Here is a 15,525-nt window from a genome sequence, read left to right as displayed (position 1 = left end):
TGTGGGGGACGGCTTGCGGCCTGGGGGCTCCATCTCCAGGTCTCTCAGTCAGAATGCGCCATCTGGATTCTTCTTGGTGCTTCTGAAATGCCAAAGAGAGCTGGGCAGAGATTGCCAGGCCTTGGTTGGGGCAGCAACATGGAGGATCTCTTTTCTTTACTACTGTGATACTTGTTCTTTGGTTAAAAAAGAAAAAAATTACAGACAACAATGAAGTCACCCACCCCCACCTCAGCTTTTGGTGATTCGTGAAAATTGACTCTTTTCAGGTATCCCGGGAAAGGAGTTTCTGAGTTTCTGAAGGGCATGCCTCACAGAAGCCCAGAGGGGCGAGTGTCTCTGACCAGTGTAAAGATGAGGGCCATTTTCTTGTTGGCTTCCTTGTGGGGCATAGCCCAGGTGCTGTGTGGACAGAACCAGACCCTTGCTTTGGGCCAGGGGTGGGGAGAGTCATCTCTAAAGACTTACATGCCTGCCTGAGATGAGAAGTTTACTGCCTGTCTCATTTTAGAATTCTGTGCCGAATTAGATATTCTCTCTCACTTAGAATTCCATTAGCCTTGCTGGGAAGCTAAAAGTGTGTGTGTGTGTGTGTGAGAGAGAGAGAGAAGGTTGAACTATCTAATAAGACCATGATCATCTGGTTATAAAAAGGAAGAATTCTACACTAACAGATGGGATAGCTTTTCAGTTTTCTGGAGTTAACTGTGGCCATGATTTTTCCAAACTTCTGCAGAGGCTTTGATCTCATTTGCCCACATTCTGAGCCCCGCTTGTAGAAAAGTTGAGAAGTATTCGGGGGCCATGAGCCTCTTTGAATGTCTGCATGCTGTCCTGTGGGAAAGGGATCTTTCTGTATGACTAGAGCTAGAATGAGAACAAGACGGTAAAAGCTGAGGAAGGAGGACTTCAGCTCATAATAGGCAAGCCCTGGTCCTGTGGAGTGTTCACCTGGGCAGGGCCATGGCAAAAACAACACAGGCTGTTAGCCCGATGGTCCTGGGTCCCTTCTGATCCCAGATCCCATAAGGTCAGAGCTGGGTTGAGCATCAGAAGGGATTTCTGGGTCTGCTCTGGAGTTTCCCCTGATTGACGCTATCTCCCCGGGAACTCGTGACCCTGCCTGGGAGCCCGTTCACTGCCCTGGATTGTCCTGCATGCAGTCTCCTATCCCAGCTCCTCACCACTGGGGCATTTGTGGGACTGTTTCTCAAGGAAGAGAGGACATTTGGGGGACTGTTTCCCAAGGAAGAAAGGTGTAGATTCCAGATTCTGTTGTGGCCCCGTGAAGTAGCAAGGCCCAAGATGACTTCTTTGTGCCGGGTCAAGGCTGCGTTTAGAACTAGTTTGTTTCTTGATGAAGTTCGGATGTGGCAACTGCGGGAGGAGAGCATTCGGCCAGCCTACCCAGGGCTGCCACCTAGCGGGCAAGCCCCAGAATGGCAGCAGGTCCTTTGCTCTGCAGAAACCATGCCTTCGGAGCCAGTGGGGTTCTCACTTGGCTTAGGGGATGTTCAGAGTGTAAAACATTTGAAGTGATTTATTTATTTTTAAAAATATTTTATTTATTTATTTGAGAGAGAGCAAGCAACAGCGGGGGTGGGGGGTATGAGGAGCAGAGGAAAGGGGAGAAGCAGACTCCTTGCTGAGAGCAGAGCACCATCATGGGCTGGATCCCAGGACCCTGAGATCATGACCTGAGCTGAAGGTAGGCGCCCAACCAACTGAGTCATTCCCTTGAAGTTATTTTATAATTGGAATGTGTGAGGTACTGTCCACAGGTCAGGACAATCCAGTGTAGGAGCTGGACCTTTTCTAGCACGGGTAGGGACACTGATTGACCGAGAGGTCAGGAGAACTCTCCATTCACTGTTTGCGTCCTGGGTGCACGTGGGCGTAAGTCCTTGTGGTACGCCTCTGTGTGTTGTGAGCTTGTATGGGTGATGTACTCGGTGTCCTTCCGCCCTCACTTTCCGCACCTGGAGATGTTCAGCTGTCCTCACTTTGTCCTGGATTCAGGCTCAGTTCTTATTCTGGGATTCATGCAAAAGAATAATGTTATATTCCCATCTCACAACGTACAGAAAGATATTCCAAGTAGTTTAAAGGTTTAAATGTGAAAAGTAAAGCTGAAACTTTTTAGAAAAAAATAATAGAGTATCTTCCTGATCTCAGGGTAGGAAGGAGCTTCCTAAATAAACAACCAAACCCAAACCATAAAGAAATGATTGATAGATTTTACTCTATCAAAATGAGAAACTTTAGGATAACATAAGACACATATTGGGAGAAGAGTTTTTAATAAATAGAACTGGGAAAGGATTAGTATCTGGAATTTAAAAATAGGACCTATAGGAAGAAAGAAGAGAGAAAGGAGCAGGTGGGGAAGGAGGGAGGAAGGAAAGTCAAAGGATACGGCCAGGCAGTTCATAGAAGGGAAACTGTATACAGTCAGTAAACAGGAGTAATAAGGGGAGTTGGTCCCTCTGGTAATTGGGAGTACAAGTTAAAAGAGCCCCGATTTTTCTATGAGATGGGTAATACTATTTTAAAAAATCTGATTTTTATGATAGCCAAGAGATAGAAACAACCCATTTCCTTTGACAAATAAATGGATGAACAAAACGCATATACACACACACACACACATACATGCATACACTGGAATATTCATCTTAAAAAAGGAATTAAATTCTGCCTCCTACAGCAACATGGAGGTACCTTGAGGACATTATGCTAAAGGAAATAAGTCACAGAAAGAGAAACGCTGTATGATTCCATTTGTCTGAGGTACTTGGAGTCATCAGATTCAGGGAGACAGAAGGTACAGAGCGGGAGGTGCCAGGGCTGGGGGAGGGGGCACGGAGAGTTGTAGTTTCACGGGAGCAAGGAGCCCAATGCGGGACTCGATCCGAGGACACTGGGATCATGACCTGAACCGAAGGCAGAGGCTTTAACCCACTGAGCCGCCCAGGCATCCTCATAGTGAAGCTTTTTTACAAAACAATGACTGTTTTAATTGCCTGAGGAGCTTACGTACTGCTTTTTTTCTTAATAACTAATTAATTAATTTTTTATTGTTTGATTAGCCAACATGTAGTACATCATTAGTTTTTGATGTATATGTACTGTTTTTAAAATGGGTTTGTATTTCAGTATCCTTGCCTTGTAAGATTTTCTTTGAAGGAAGAGTTTTGCTAAAAAAAAAAAAAAAAAAAGAGAGAGAGAGAGAGAAGAAAAAGGGAAAAATACTGCCCACCCTGACTGAGCTGATTTCTGGGGTACCCTTCCTTTCCAGCAGTCAGTAGTCCTAGGAGCCAGTGTTTAGGTCTCAGAGGAATAGACTCGCTTTCCTTGTCTCTGTGCTTTAGACTTTTAGCTCTTTCTTGTTCATTGTCTTTACTGAGGGCGAACCCTCCCTTCATGTGGATTGTTCATTTGTCACATGTCCTGGTTCTTGGGGCCGCAGAAATCTGGTAACTCAGGGTTTGTGCCGAATAAGCAGATGATTCCTGGTCTGTTGCATTTGGAACGGTTAAGCAGGCTTTTCTGGTTGATTCCTATCATTTGAGGAATAAGGAAACTGAAACCCAGATATGAGGAGTGACCCACCCAAGGGCTCAGGTCCACCAGGGTGCTTAGCAGAAGTCAGCAGGACCCTGGCAACCAGTGCACTCATTTTGTTTCTTATTCTTTAGAGCAGCACCTTGAGTGAACTTCAGTCTCTGATTTGGAGTAGAATACTGTCTTGCTTAAAATCCTCTCATGGTTCCCATCTCATTCAGGATACAGTCTTTGTTTGCCCTGAGCCTTGAAGTTATGTGCCCACTTGTGCAACTCCTTGTTCACTGGGCTCTGCCTGGGAACCTGTCCTTCTTTGTGCCTAGGACATGTGTGGTGGTTCCTGCCTCAGGGCCTTTGCACTTGCTCACCCCCCTGTGCTCAAACTGTTACTGTTTGTTTGTATCCAGACTCAGAAGTCACCTTCTTAGAGAGGCCTCTTTAAGCCTTAGGCCTTCTTTCTTTTTTTAATAGCCCTTCTAATGCTCTGAAGTTATTTTATTTTTATCTCTCTTTCTCTCTACCTATGTGTCTCTGACTGTGTGTTGGTATCCTTGCATGAGGATAAAAGGTCCACAAGCCACAGTCCTTATGTGTCCTGTCCAGCATAGATACTTGTATTAAGGATCCTGCACACCTCCCCCACATTTGGTGATTTGCTAGGAGGAGTCACAATGCTCAACATATAATCATACTCAGGGCCAAAATTTATTTCAGCGAAAGCACCCAAAGCAACATCAACGAAGGAAAGAGGTGCATGGGGCGAAGTCCAGAGGAAGGCAGGTGCAAGTTTCCAGGAGTTCTCCCCTGAGGAGTCACATGGGACACACTTAATTCTTCTCTCATTGAATTGGGACCTGGGCTCCTGCCTCCCAGGCACTCTCTGCCTAGCAGGTACTAAAATTCTGGACTCCCAGAAGGCGTGTGCTTAGCCTAAGCCACACCGTTCATCCCATCCAGGGCCCAGGAACCCTGCTTTCCACTTGAGGAGCATTTTACCTGAGTGTAGGGAACTGTTAGCCATTCAGGTTCCCAAATGCCAGCCAAGGATCGACTTGGAAGCATGCCTTTTTTTTTTTTTTTTTTTAAATTTGACAGAGGGAGAGAGAGATCACAAGTAGGCAGAGAGGCAGGCAGAGACAGAGGGGGAAGCAGACTCCCCGCCAAGCAGAGAGCCCGCCCGATGCAGGGCTCGAGCCTAGGACCCCAGGGATCATGACCTGAGCTGAAGGCAGAGGCTTTAACCCACTGAGCCACCCAGGCGCCCCGTAAGCAGGCCTTTTTTAGGATAGAAGTCTCGGGCCTGATTCAGAACTCCTTTCTGCACACTTAAGAAATATTTGTGAATTGAGTAAATTGACAGTATGACAGCAGGGCCCGTGAAATCAGACCTCAAGACTCCTCAGGGCCAGAAGGTGTGGCCTCCCCTCCTTTGTCAGCAATACTACCTCTAGTCGGGCAGACGAGAGGTGAGTCTGTCCTTCCTTCTGTCCTTAGGCCCTTGGTAAGTGTGACGCTCTGGCCCCCAGGTGCTGAAGCTCAACGGGTCGTCAGAGATTCTCAATAAGCTCTATGACACGGCCATGGACAAGTTGGAGGTGGTCAAGAAGGACTACGATGCCCTGCGGAAGAGGTACAGCGAGAAGGTGGCCATCCACAACTCGGACCTGAGCCGCCTGGAGCAGCTGGAGGAGGAGAACCAGCGTCTGCTGAAGCAGGCGGAGACGCTGACGCAGCAGAGGGACACGGCCATCCAGCTGCAGCACCAGTGTGCCCTCTCCCTGAGGAGGTAAGGGCCTCCCCGCTACCCGCAATCGGTGCTCCAAGAACAGCTGGAGGGCCAGGTGGGCTGACTTGGCCTTAGGACCGCTTCCCTTCATGGGCTTATTGTTATCTGCAAGGCTTCCAGCCACTTCCAGGGAGTTGGAGCGGGGGCAGCTGGCAAGGGAGCTGTGCCTTTTGATTTGAAAAATATTTTTGGAACATTTGGGAAACATTTTGTTGGCTCTCCGTGTGGCTTGGGAATTGTGCTCCCTCTCCACATCCCAGCAGTTCTGATGTGTTCTGACCACCCTGTTTCTTAGGTCTCCCCATAAACCCCTTCCCTCTCTGTCACATACCCACCCAGCAAACAGGAAAGTAAATTGTCTTAGGCACTGTTTCTTCTAAAATTTCTTTTTTTAAAAATATTTTTATTTACTTATTTATTTATTTGAGATAGAATGAGAGAGAGAGAGAGAGAGAGCACACACCCAAGCACAGGGAGCAGCAGGCAGAGGGAGAAGCAGACTCCCTGCCAAGCAGGGAGCTGGATTTGGGGCTTGATCCCAGAACTCCAGGATCATGACCTGAGCCGAAGGCAGCCATTCAACTGACCGAGCCACCCAGGTGCCCCCCAAATTTCTTTTTTTTAAAATGGTATATATGATTTGTAGAGAAGTGACCCCTGCCCTCTAACAGTTTTTCATAAGGTGTAGTCCTACCGAACACCAGTTCCCTGGAGCGCATGCTGGTGTCCTGTGCAAGGTGTACTCTAGGTGTGAAAAGGGTTAAGAATTGCTGAGTTACACTCAGACAGGTGTCTGCACTGCAGGACTTCTCAGAGCCTTCCTTCTGGGATTCTGCATTAGCCAGCTGCTCCTGGAGGGGACACAGTGTTTCCCAACGTAGGTGATCAGAGAACACACTTTTTTCTCAGTGGAATTCCGTGAAGAATTGCTATTCTAAAAAACATGTGTTCAGAAATGCTGCTGGAGAGCTGCGGGTTCTGACTTGCAGGCTTGCCTGTGTGAAAGGTGCCTCCTGGGCTGGAAGGGGTGAGCCGTTCTCCTGCACCAGTCACCCCAGACCCAGGCCTTATTGTCTGTATCTGGGAAATGAGGTGGTCAGATTAAATGCTCATAAAGGCCATGTTTATCTCTCATATGCTGTGTTTCTAGCATTGTTTTGTTTTATTCTTAAAAGATAATATAGCTTGACTGTGGAAGAAATACATTGATATTTCTGGTAGAGCAGAGGGCATGAAGTCCTCGGATCAACTTCTGGTATTTGTAGAAGGCTGAGAAAAATTCCAGGTCTGGGGGCACTGGTGCCCATGGCTTCCTCTTCACAGAGGTGCGGATGACCTCACTCCCTCCTTCACGCTTCAGTGTCCAGTACAGCAGCGCTGCCTGGGCGGGCCCCTGTTCCTGTGTCACAGCTGCCTTCACCCCCAGGTTCGAGGCGATCCACCACGAACTGAACAAGGCCACGGCCCAGAACAAGGACCTGCAGTGGGAGATGGAGCTGCTGCAGTCGGAGATGACCGAGCTGAGGACTATGCAGGCAAAGATGGCAAAGGAGTCGGAGAAGTACAAGGAGGAGCGGGACGCTGTGTACAGCGAGTACAAGCTTATCATGAGTGAGCGTGACCAGGTCATCTCTGAGCTGGACAAGCTGCAGACCGAGGTGGAGCTGGCTGAGTCCAAGCTCAAGAGCAGCACGTCGGAGAAGAAGGCGGCCAGCGAGGAGATGGAGGCCCTGCGGCAGGTGGGCGGGGCGGGGGGTGTGGCTGGCCTCCCGGCCTCTGGGAGAGTGGTGTGAGAGCAGGGCTGTCATGGCCGCGCTGTCTGCCCCGGCAGAGCAGAGGGCGTCTCCTCTTAGGCCTGCGTGCTGGGTAGTGTCGCCTGGGTAGCTGCTGAGCTCACACCTGGGGCCCAGCTCCAGTGTGGGCCACAGGGCGTGCGAAGGGAAGTCCAGCTGTGGGCCAGGCCTTGGAGCTCACAGTGATGTAGACAGTCCGGTGACGCACGCAGACAGGCGTGGGCTCTGCGCATAGACGCTCCCATACCCAGCCCTTGGTTAAGGGGTCGTAGATCAGCCTTGTGCTCACGGTCAGTGCACATCCCAAAGACTTGCTCACTGGGAAGCAAGAGCCCAAGGTCAAGTGCCCAAAGCCATCGATACCTTTGGCTTTGTGAATGGAGAAGAGCGCCCTCAGAGATGCCGCTCCCCTCCTAGCCAATCCCTTAGATCTGAGGAATCTGCTCTTAAAGGTCTGGGCTCCTACTGGGAAGATGTGCTAGGCTGAGCCCAAGACCCTTCTAAAGCCTTGCCCCCTGGGGGACATGCATCGGGGTCAGGGGCTGGGGTCGAGTGGCCTCAGATTTGGGCCACTGAGCTTGACTCCTGAGTGATCAGCAAGGAGTCTCTTTCCTGCCTGAGCCATGTGGCCTCCTTACTGACACGATGTCCCCCCAAGTCCAGGTGTGCCCTGCAGGGGCCTGTATCGGCTCATGGATTTCTGTTTGAGAGTTCCCTCCTATCCTGTTGGGTGGTGCTGTGGCTGTGCTTAGAGCTGCTGCAACTGATCACAGCAGACTTTTCCCCACTGGAACAGTCCTCTACTCCTGCCTCTTCATTCTAGGTCAGTCAGTTACAATGCAGCCTTGAAGACTGGTCTGTGAGACGCAAAAAGCAAGGGGTTAAAGGTTGGGCGGGAGGCAGCGTGCATTAGACTGTCCTGCCAGAGCCCTCTGGACTGAGCACGAGGCAGGGCTGATGCCTGAGGGGTGACTGTGTCTCTCTGCACATTGTGTTGCCTCCTTATGCCCAGGCAGTGCTTGGGACCACGGAAACGCAAGGGACAAGGGCAGTGCTTGGAGAGCGGTGCTCTTTGGTTATGGGACCTTTTGCCTCTTTGGGCCTCAGTTTCCTCATCTACAAAATGGACGTGAGAGCATCTTATAGGGTAGCTGTGGCAGTAGAGGTTCCCTTTATCATTAAGATGATGGTTGTGATCCTCCAAGTCTCACTGCCCTGTTAACACCAGAGTGAACCCCACGAAATTGTTTCTGTTGGCAAAAGGGCCAAATAAGAGCGACTTCATACAAGGGGAGGGAGACTTCTCCAGACCCCAGAGGTGAAAGCCTCATGAAAGGGAATATGAGCGTGATGAGAGCATTTTTAATGGGCAGAGATAATGTGTTGGTACTTGGTCATCGTTCTAGAGACAGCATCCTCTCACTTTTTACATTTTGGTGTCTGGGAGCTGAATCGTTGGGGGGAAATGTTGATATTAAATAAGGAAAACAAAACGGTGAGAAGAAAACTATGAGTCAGTCACTAAATGACACGGTTGCGGAGAATGTGTGACCTGCCGAGAAGGTGCCAGGCCATCAGCCTCCCCCGACCCCCACCCCGCAGTTACAGAGGTTAACTGTGCTCTCCTCCAAGTGGAAGGGCTCCGGGTCTCCCGCGGTGCAGGCAGCTGGGGGCGGTCTGTCATCCTCCCCCCACCCCCGCTTCTCCCAGCACGCCGAGTGCCCTTCAGCCCGAGCCCGGTTTCCGGGCCTTTGCAGGGGGCATTGGCTGCACGTCAAGTGTGCCTGTCAGCTGAGGCAGGAATCTCTTCTAGGCACGGTTCCGAGTCAGTAGGTCGGAGCGGAGAAGCCCTGCTCCCACCCCGGCAGCTTCCAGAGCTGAAACCCTTGGCTCCTTCTAGAGTTTGTCTGGCTTTTCAGACTACACCACACCCCACCTGGCCAGAGGAGGCCAGGTCTGTGGCCTTGGCTGTGCCAGCCCTGAGGTGGGGTCGGGAGGGTCTTCTCTTCCCAGGCCCTGACGAGGGCCCTTGGGATTGACCCCATCTCTCTCCAGCCTACCCTCTCTCTAGCCAGCCTACCTCCCTGATCGCACAGCTGCCTTCATTCTGCTCAGCTGAGGAGGTGATTCTTTTCTTTCTGACAGACCATGCATTCTCTACACTCTTCCCTTCTCTTTGCTCCTCCCTCTCTCGCTGCCCTCCCCCCTCTCTACCCTCTTCTCTGGAGTACGAGGTGAAAGGAGGGCTTCAGGGGGCCTGTCTGGCTCTTTGTCTGGCTCTGGATGCTGCCCGCTTTCCTGCTTCCCCCTTCCCTGAATGAGCATGGCCACGGGAGCTTCCCCATCTATGGCCCTTGTCCCAGCCTCTGGCCCCTGGTGACCAGGTGCAGTGAAGGGTCACTGCCTTCGGGAGGGCGGAGGACCTGCGTGGGGCAGCTGGTCTCTACCTCCCGGAAGTTGTGGGGCACCGCTGCCTGACACGGAGGTTCCTCCAGAGAACAGGTTATGTCCCAGGACCAGCCTCTCTGTCAGAGTTCCTCTCCCATAGAAAGGCCAGCACGGTCCCTTAAGCCGCACTGGCTTCCCATGTCCTCACCTTCCTGCTGCCCCTGAATGCGGCTGCGTCTCTGACTTCCAGAGCTGTTGGTGGCACTGAGCTTAGGGCTGGGGGCGAGCGGGAGCCATGTGCGAGGGAGGGAGGACTGCTGGAGGTGGAGGACGAGCAGGAGGGCATTTCAAGAACATTCCCACGTCTGGGGATGGCTGTGAGGTACTGCCCGGATGGAAGAGACAGGCATGCTCAGGGAGAGCGGTCTGTTCAGGGAGCACTGCCCTCTCCCTGGGACCCGCGTGTGCCTCTGTGGGGTTGTTCTTGTTGGTTTTGTGCCTGGGCCAGGTGAGTGTCTCATGAGGCCCAGTCCCTGCCTGCGGCCCCCTGGATCACCTGTGGCGGACAGAAGGAGATCTCTGTGGTGCTGCTCCAGACTAAGAGCTGCCACGTGGAGACAGCACAGTGTAGAGGAGGAAGCCCGGGAGCGGGAATCGGGGGACCTGGCATGGAGGTCAGCTCCCCACTAACGGGAAGGACCTGGGCCCGTCACTTCCTGGGCCCTCATCAGTGTTACCAGGATCTCAGCTCCCAGTGCTACGGTGCCTTTACGATGCCTCACTGTTCTCCCCTCTCTGTAAAATGAAGTCTTGTATTTTTTGTGTTTCTCATCTGGAAACGGCGCTTTGGGAGACCAACCATGGGGAGAGAGGATGGGAGCTGCCTAACACCTGGGGCTGGCCTCTCATGTTCCCACCTCTGGCCCTCACCGGAGATGCTTCTCCAGGGCCAAGTGCAGAGACCTTTCAGTGGAACCGCATGCAACATGTTTCAAATACGAAACTGTAGTAATATATTATAGAACATTGAGTGAAATGTAAATTTAAATACATGTGATCATTAAACCTATTCCTTATTATAATAAATTCTTGACACTTGTAATAGTAATGACCAGTTTCCAAAAAATAGCAAACTGAACAGACTCCCAGCACTGTATGAAAGTGGGAAAAAGTCAGGGGCTCCTGGTTGGCTCAGTGGGTTAAGCCTCTGCCTTCGGCTCAGGTCATGATCTCGGGGTCCTGGGATCGAGCCCCACATAGTGCTCTCTGCTCAGCGGGGAACCTGCTTCCTCGACTCACTCACTCTACCTGCCTCTCTGCCTACTTGTGATCTCTGTCAAATAAATAAATAAAATATTTGAAAAAAAAAAAAAGAAAGTGGGAAAAAGTCAGAATGGAAATAATTTGAATTAATCTTGGGAAGTGTAAGGTGTGTGTGGAGTGCACCAGCTGCTGTGTCCTCCTGGAGTTAAGGTGTACTTTCTGAGCAGACTTTTCTCCAGCTCCTTTTGACTCTTGACTCTACTTGAGAGATGCGGGATGGCTGTAAACTGACTCTGTGTTTCCCTCTGTCCCCCTCGTCCTTGTGTCTCGGATGCACCTCTGGGATTTCTCTGAGCACGTGTGAGCAGAGGCAGCCTGCCGGGCTCGCTGTGGAAGCTGGGCCTCGGTGCCAGCAGAGGCCTTCTTGCTGTGTTTGTCTTCCGGCTTCCTACCGCTGGAGGTGGGGGGTTCCTGGTGCACACACTGCAGACCCTGTTCCTCTCGTGTCCTGTTGGTATTTTTGCTTCTGAAAGCCTATGAGCTGAGTGGGAGCAAAGATGCTCCCTTTGTCACTTTCCCAGCGTCATCTAAGGGTTCTCGGGGCACAGAGGGAGCTGCTTCTACGGGTGCTTCCAAGAGTTTGATTTGGAACAGTAGCCGAGCATGTAATGCCTTGGGCGGTGTCCAGATGCAAATGCTTCCGATTTCAGCTTTTTAAACAAACTGAGACACACAGGACTTCACCAGCAGAAAAAATGGTGTATTTTCAGATTTCAAAATAACTCTGTATGCCAGAGCATAAAAATGAGTACTGCAGACCAACGGGTTGGGACCACCGTGATCGACATCTGCAGCTTTCACTGCATTCAGGCCTTGTGTCATTTTTTGACAGGAGACCTCTTTAGAGAGATGGGGTGGGCCATCCAAGATAGGAGTGTGCGCGTGGCCAGGAGGAGTGTGGGACCCACACACCAGGGGAGGCGTTCACCGGGGCCACGGAGACCGTGGCTCGGGAGGGCCTGGGGTGCTGGGACAGGCTCTTTGCGGGGCTGGGAGAGTTTGGACGGGACCCTACGTAGTGTCATTAGGTGACTCGAGTGTGACTATGGGACAGGTGGTCCCTGGGGATGCAGGTGCAGCAGGGGTGTGTTGGGATGGGCTTGGGCTGGCATCCCATGATTCCCTCCCTCCTGCTCCTGAGGGTTCAGGCCCAGCTCCCGCACCAGCTAGAGGGCACTTCTGCACCAGAAGACTCAGTAACCATCCCTCTGCTTACCTCTTGACCCCACCAGATCAAAGACACGGTGACAATGGATGCCGGGAGAGCCAACAAGGAGGCTGAACTCCTTCGAAAGCAATGCAAGGCTCTGTGCCAGGAGCTGAAGGAAGCCCTCCAGGAGGCAGATGTGGCCAAGTGCCGGCGAGACTGGGCCTTCCAGGAGCGGGACAAGATCGTGGCGGAGCGGGACAGCATCCGGTATGGGGAAGCCCCGGGCTGGTGTGGGCCCCAGTGTCCGGGAAGCACTGTGTCGGTGGGGAGGGTCAGAATCACTTGCTGCACGTCCGAGTAAGGTGGGCGTGACCTCGGCTCCTCCCTTCTCACCTGAGCCTTGCGTCAACACATTAGACGAGCTCATTACGCCTCTACTTCTCGTCTCATTTCAACCTAGACATCTGCGTGTACACTTTGTCTAGGTGAGACCCTCCCCCAGCCATGAAAGGGAACAAAGACAGTTTTCTTTCTTAGGGGACTTCTGATGACACGGACGTATCGAGTGCATTCTTTCAGTTGGTATTCTGTGGGCACCTGCTGTGTGCCAGGATCTTAGGTCCCTTGTACAAGGAGACCCTGAGAGAGAAACTGCCTCCAGGGCTCCCAGGCGGGTATGATGCCCACCCCACCCCGCGCTAGCACTCTGGGGGCCACGGGCAGCTTTGTTGGACCAGGCAACAGGGGAGGGAGAAAATATGGATGGTGAATTCCAGGGCCATGGTCAGAGCTGTGATGGGGCCATGCAGGACATGGGGGGCCAGGTAGGGATTTCTCCCTGGAAAGCATGACCTTCAAGTTAGAACTTGGGCCTGAGTGGAACTTTTCCAGGTGGAGTGGGGGGGATGGTCATGGCCATGAACAAAGGCGTATGGTATGCTCAGGGAGGGGCCTGCTTGTGGATTTGGGAGTCACAAGAGAGGTGGCTGACAGGGTTCCTGAGGGTGGGCTCTGGGGCCACGAAAGGGAAGCCCTGAGTATAGTCTTGATTATTGGCTGGCGGAGAGCCACAAAGGGCTGTGGTGGTATTTGTGGTGACTTGGTCATTGAGAGTTTCGGAAAGATCCCTTGTGGGTGTCGGGAGGAGAGACCACTATCTAGCAAGGCAGGTGAGGGTTCAGGAAGGAGGGGGTTGGGGGCCGTGGAGAGGTGGGGACTAGCCCGTAGGGCTGTCTGATGACAGGGTGCCGTTCTGGAGATGGCACAGAGCAAGCACTCCCCCGCTGCCTGGCCACCTGTCCCTACTTGCTCTGTGAACGGCTGAGGTGATCCTGCAGTGCCAGGAGCCACCTGTCCTTTGGTAGGGAGGTGCCTGCACGTTGCGCCTGGACAGAGTTCAGGGCTGCAGAAGTGCATGAGGCATGGGTCCTGTCCGAGTGGGGGGCTCAGTCTAGATGTGGGGTCAGGGCCAGCTTTAGAAAGGCCTGCCTGTGGGTAGATGTGAGGCTTGTGGTAGGTGCTGGCATCCAGGGGCCTGCCAGGTGGGCTGGGGCTCAGGTGGCTGTTCAGCTAGGCACATTGAGGGTGAAGCAGTGGGGTGAGCACTGGACATTCAGGACCCATTGCCCAGTAACTGCGGAGATGTCTCCTTTCCTGGCCCTTGTATCTTCTCTGCCCCTTGATGGAGTTGGCCTGGGCGCCCTTACCTGTAGACTCTCCAGCGGTCCCTCAGTGCGTTTGAGGGCGAGGTGGGCACTGGGGGCTGTGGGGGCTGGGGCGACAGTCCGCTGTAGGCTGCCCCCTGCCCCTCACAGTGACCTCGGCCTCTGCCTTCTCTGCCAGGACTCTCTGTGACAACCTCAGACGGGAGCGGGACCGGGCAGTGAGCGAGCTGGCTGAAGCTCTGCGCAGCCTGGATGACACACGCAAGCAGAAGAACGACGTCAGCCGGGAGCTCAAGGAGCTCAAGTACGTGGGGGTGGGTGCCTGCCGGTGGGGCTCGTGGTGGCCCCTCTCCTGTCAGGGCAGGGCCGTCCTGCGTGCTGGCCAGCTGTCTGTCCCTTCACTCTGCCTTACTCTGTCAATCTGTAGAATGGGTCTGAATGCCACCTGAATGTTGAGAGTTAATGAGAAATTCTTAGACCATCACAGAAGATGGCAGCCCTTTGGTGAGAATGCGGAGGTGGGCAGGCACCATGTGCAGAGGCACATAGAAAGATCTCTGTGCCTAGGCAGTCCATTTGGAGACAGGCAAGTGTGTACTGTCTATTTATTCATTCATTCATTCCCTTTCTACCTCATTCATTCACTGACTCTACAGGGATTTACCACGTGCCTGCTCTGGACGGGCCAGGCCTGTGGGAGGCACTGGGGAAGCCGCCGAACAGTGGACCAGGTCTCTGCCCTGTGGGGCTCACTGCACACAGGAGGCCAGACCACAGGCGGGTCGGACAGTGACAGCTGTGTGAACCAGGCGCTGACATCGTGGTGCGGTGTTTGGAAAACCGTCACCACTTGGCGGTCCGTTCTGCCTGTGGTGTCAGGATGCCCGTTCAGAAGAGACTGTTGGGGGTGTCAGAAAGCCTCCCCTCAGTTACGGCACTGCACCCAGGATTGTGATGTGAGACTCGGTGACCCTAGGCAGTGGACTGAAGTTACAAAGATCACAGCTGCAGAGAGAGTTTGGCAGAACCTAGTAGCTGTCCCTGCAGGGCAGAAGCCACGACTCCCCGTTCTGATAGGGTGGTGCGGGCCGGTGAGGAGCGTGAGTGTGAGCGTGCGAGCCTCCCTTGCCAGAGCAGCGCCGTTCAGACAGAGTGACAGCCTCCCCTCCCTCCTCATTCAGTAATTCTGACATGAGCCAGCCAGCTTCATTTACCAGATAAAAACCCAGAACCTCCTGGGCTTGGGGACTCGAAAGAATTTCTCAGGCTAAGAGGCAAAGTGACACACTCTCTCCAGGGACCCACTTTGGGTCTAACAAGTGACTGAAGCACATTAAGGTAAAGCCTGGATCCTGGGGGCTTGAGCGCAGGAGGCAGCTGTGCGTTCTAACGGAGCTGGAATTGCCTGGGACTTCCAAGAAAGTCAAATTCCACTTGTTTGTCACTCATTCCTGGATCTGCTCCTCCTCTTTGTTGGGCTGTCTAACCGGTGCTGGTGAGGAAGCCCCCGGTCTGCAGAGACAGCCGACACGCCCCAGTGGGTGTGAGATGAGCAGGGGCAGCGAGCAGGAAACCCAGAGCTTCGGGCTGCCCAGGGCTGGTGGGAGCCGGGTCCCGTGAAGGCGACTTTGGGGCTCTGCCCTGAGGCTCAGTAGCATTCTGGAGCTGGCTAGCGAGAGCACAGTCCAGACAAAGGTTGGACGTGCGAGCGTGTGCACTTGAGCAGAAACCAAGAGGAGGTCACGAGCGTGCCCAGAGCCCAGCGGGTAGCGCTGATGAATTGGCAAGGTCACCTGGGCACAGGTTTTAGGACCAAGAGTGTCAGGTGCTGGGGGATGGCACAGGTTTCGGTCTTTT

The 15,525-nt window shown here is 52.9% G+C and overlaps 1 protein-coding gene across 2 annotated transcripts in view; it reads left to right on the top strand.

Moving 5' to 3' along the window:
- DLG5 (discs large MAGUK scaffold protein 5) overlaps positions 1-15,525 on the top strand; it is a 117,151-nt gene that overhangs the window by 68,304 nt on the left and 33,322 nt on the right. For both annotated transcript variants that reach the window (XM_044239912.1, XM_044239911.1), the window contains exons 6-9: positions 5,091-5,350; positions 6,777-7,089; positions 12,087-12,271; positions 13,847-13,972. In XM_044239912.1, the coding sequence (XP_044095847.1) occupies positions 5,091-5,350; positions 6,777-7,089; positions 12,087-12,271; positions 13,847-13,972 (884 nt within the window). The remainder of the gene's footprint in view (positions 1-5,090; positions 5,351-6,776; positions 7,090-12,086; positions 12,272-13,846; positions 13,973-15,525) is intronic.

The sequence above is a fragment of the Neovison vison genome, chromosome 2, assembly GCF_020171115.1.
Source record: "Neovison vison isolate M4711 chromosome 2, ASM_NN_V1, whole genome shotgun sequence".
Lineage (NCBI taxonomy): Eukaryota > Metazoa > Chordata > Mammalia > Carnivora > Mustelidae > Neogale > Neogale vison.
Note: the sequence above shows the minus strand (reverse complement) of the source record. Positions and strands in the feature narration are given on the sequence as shown.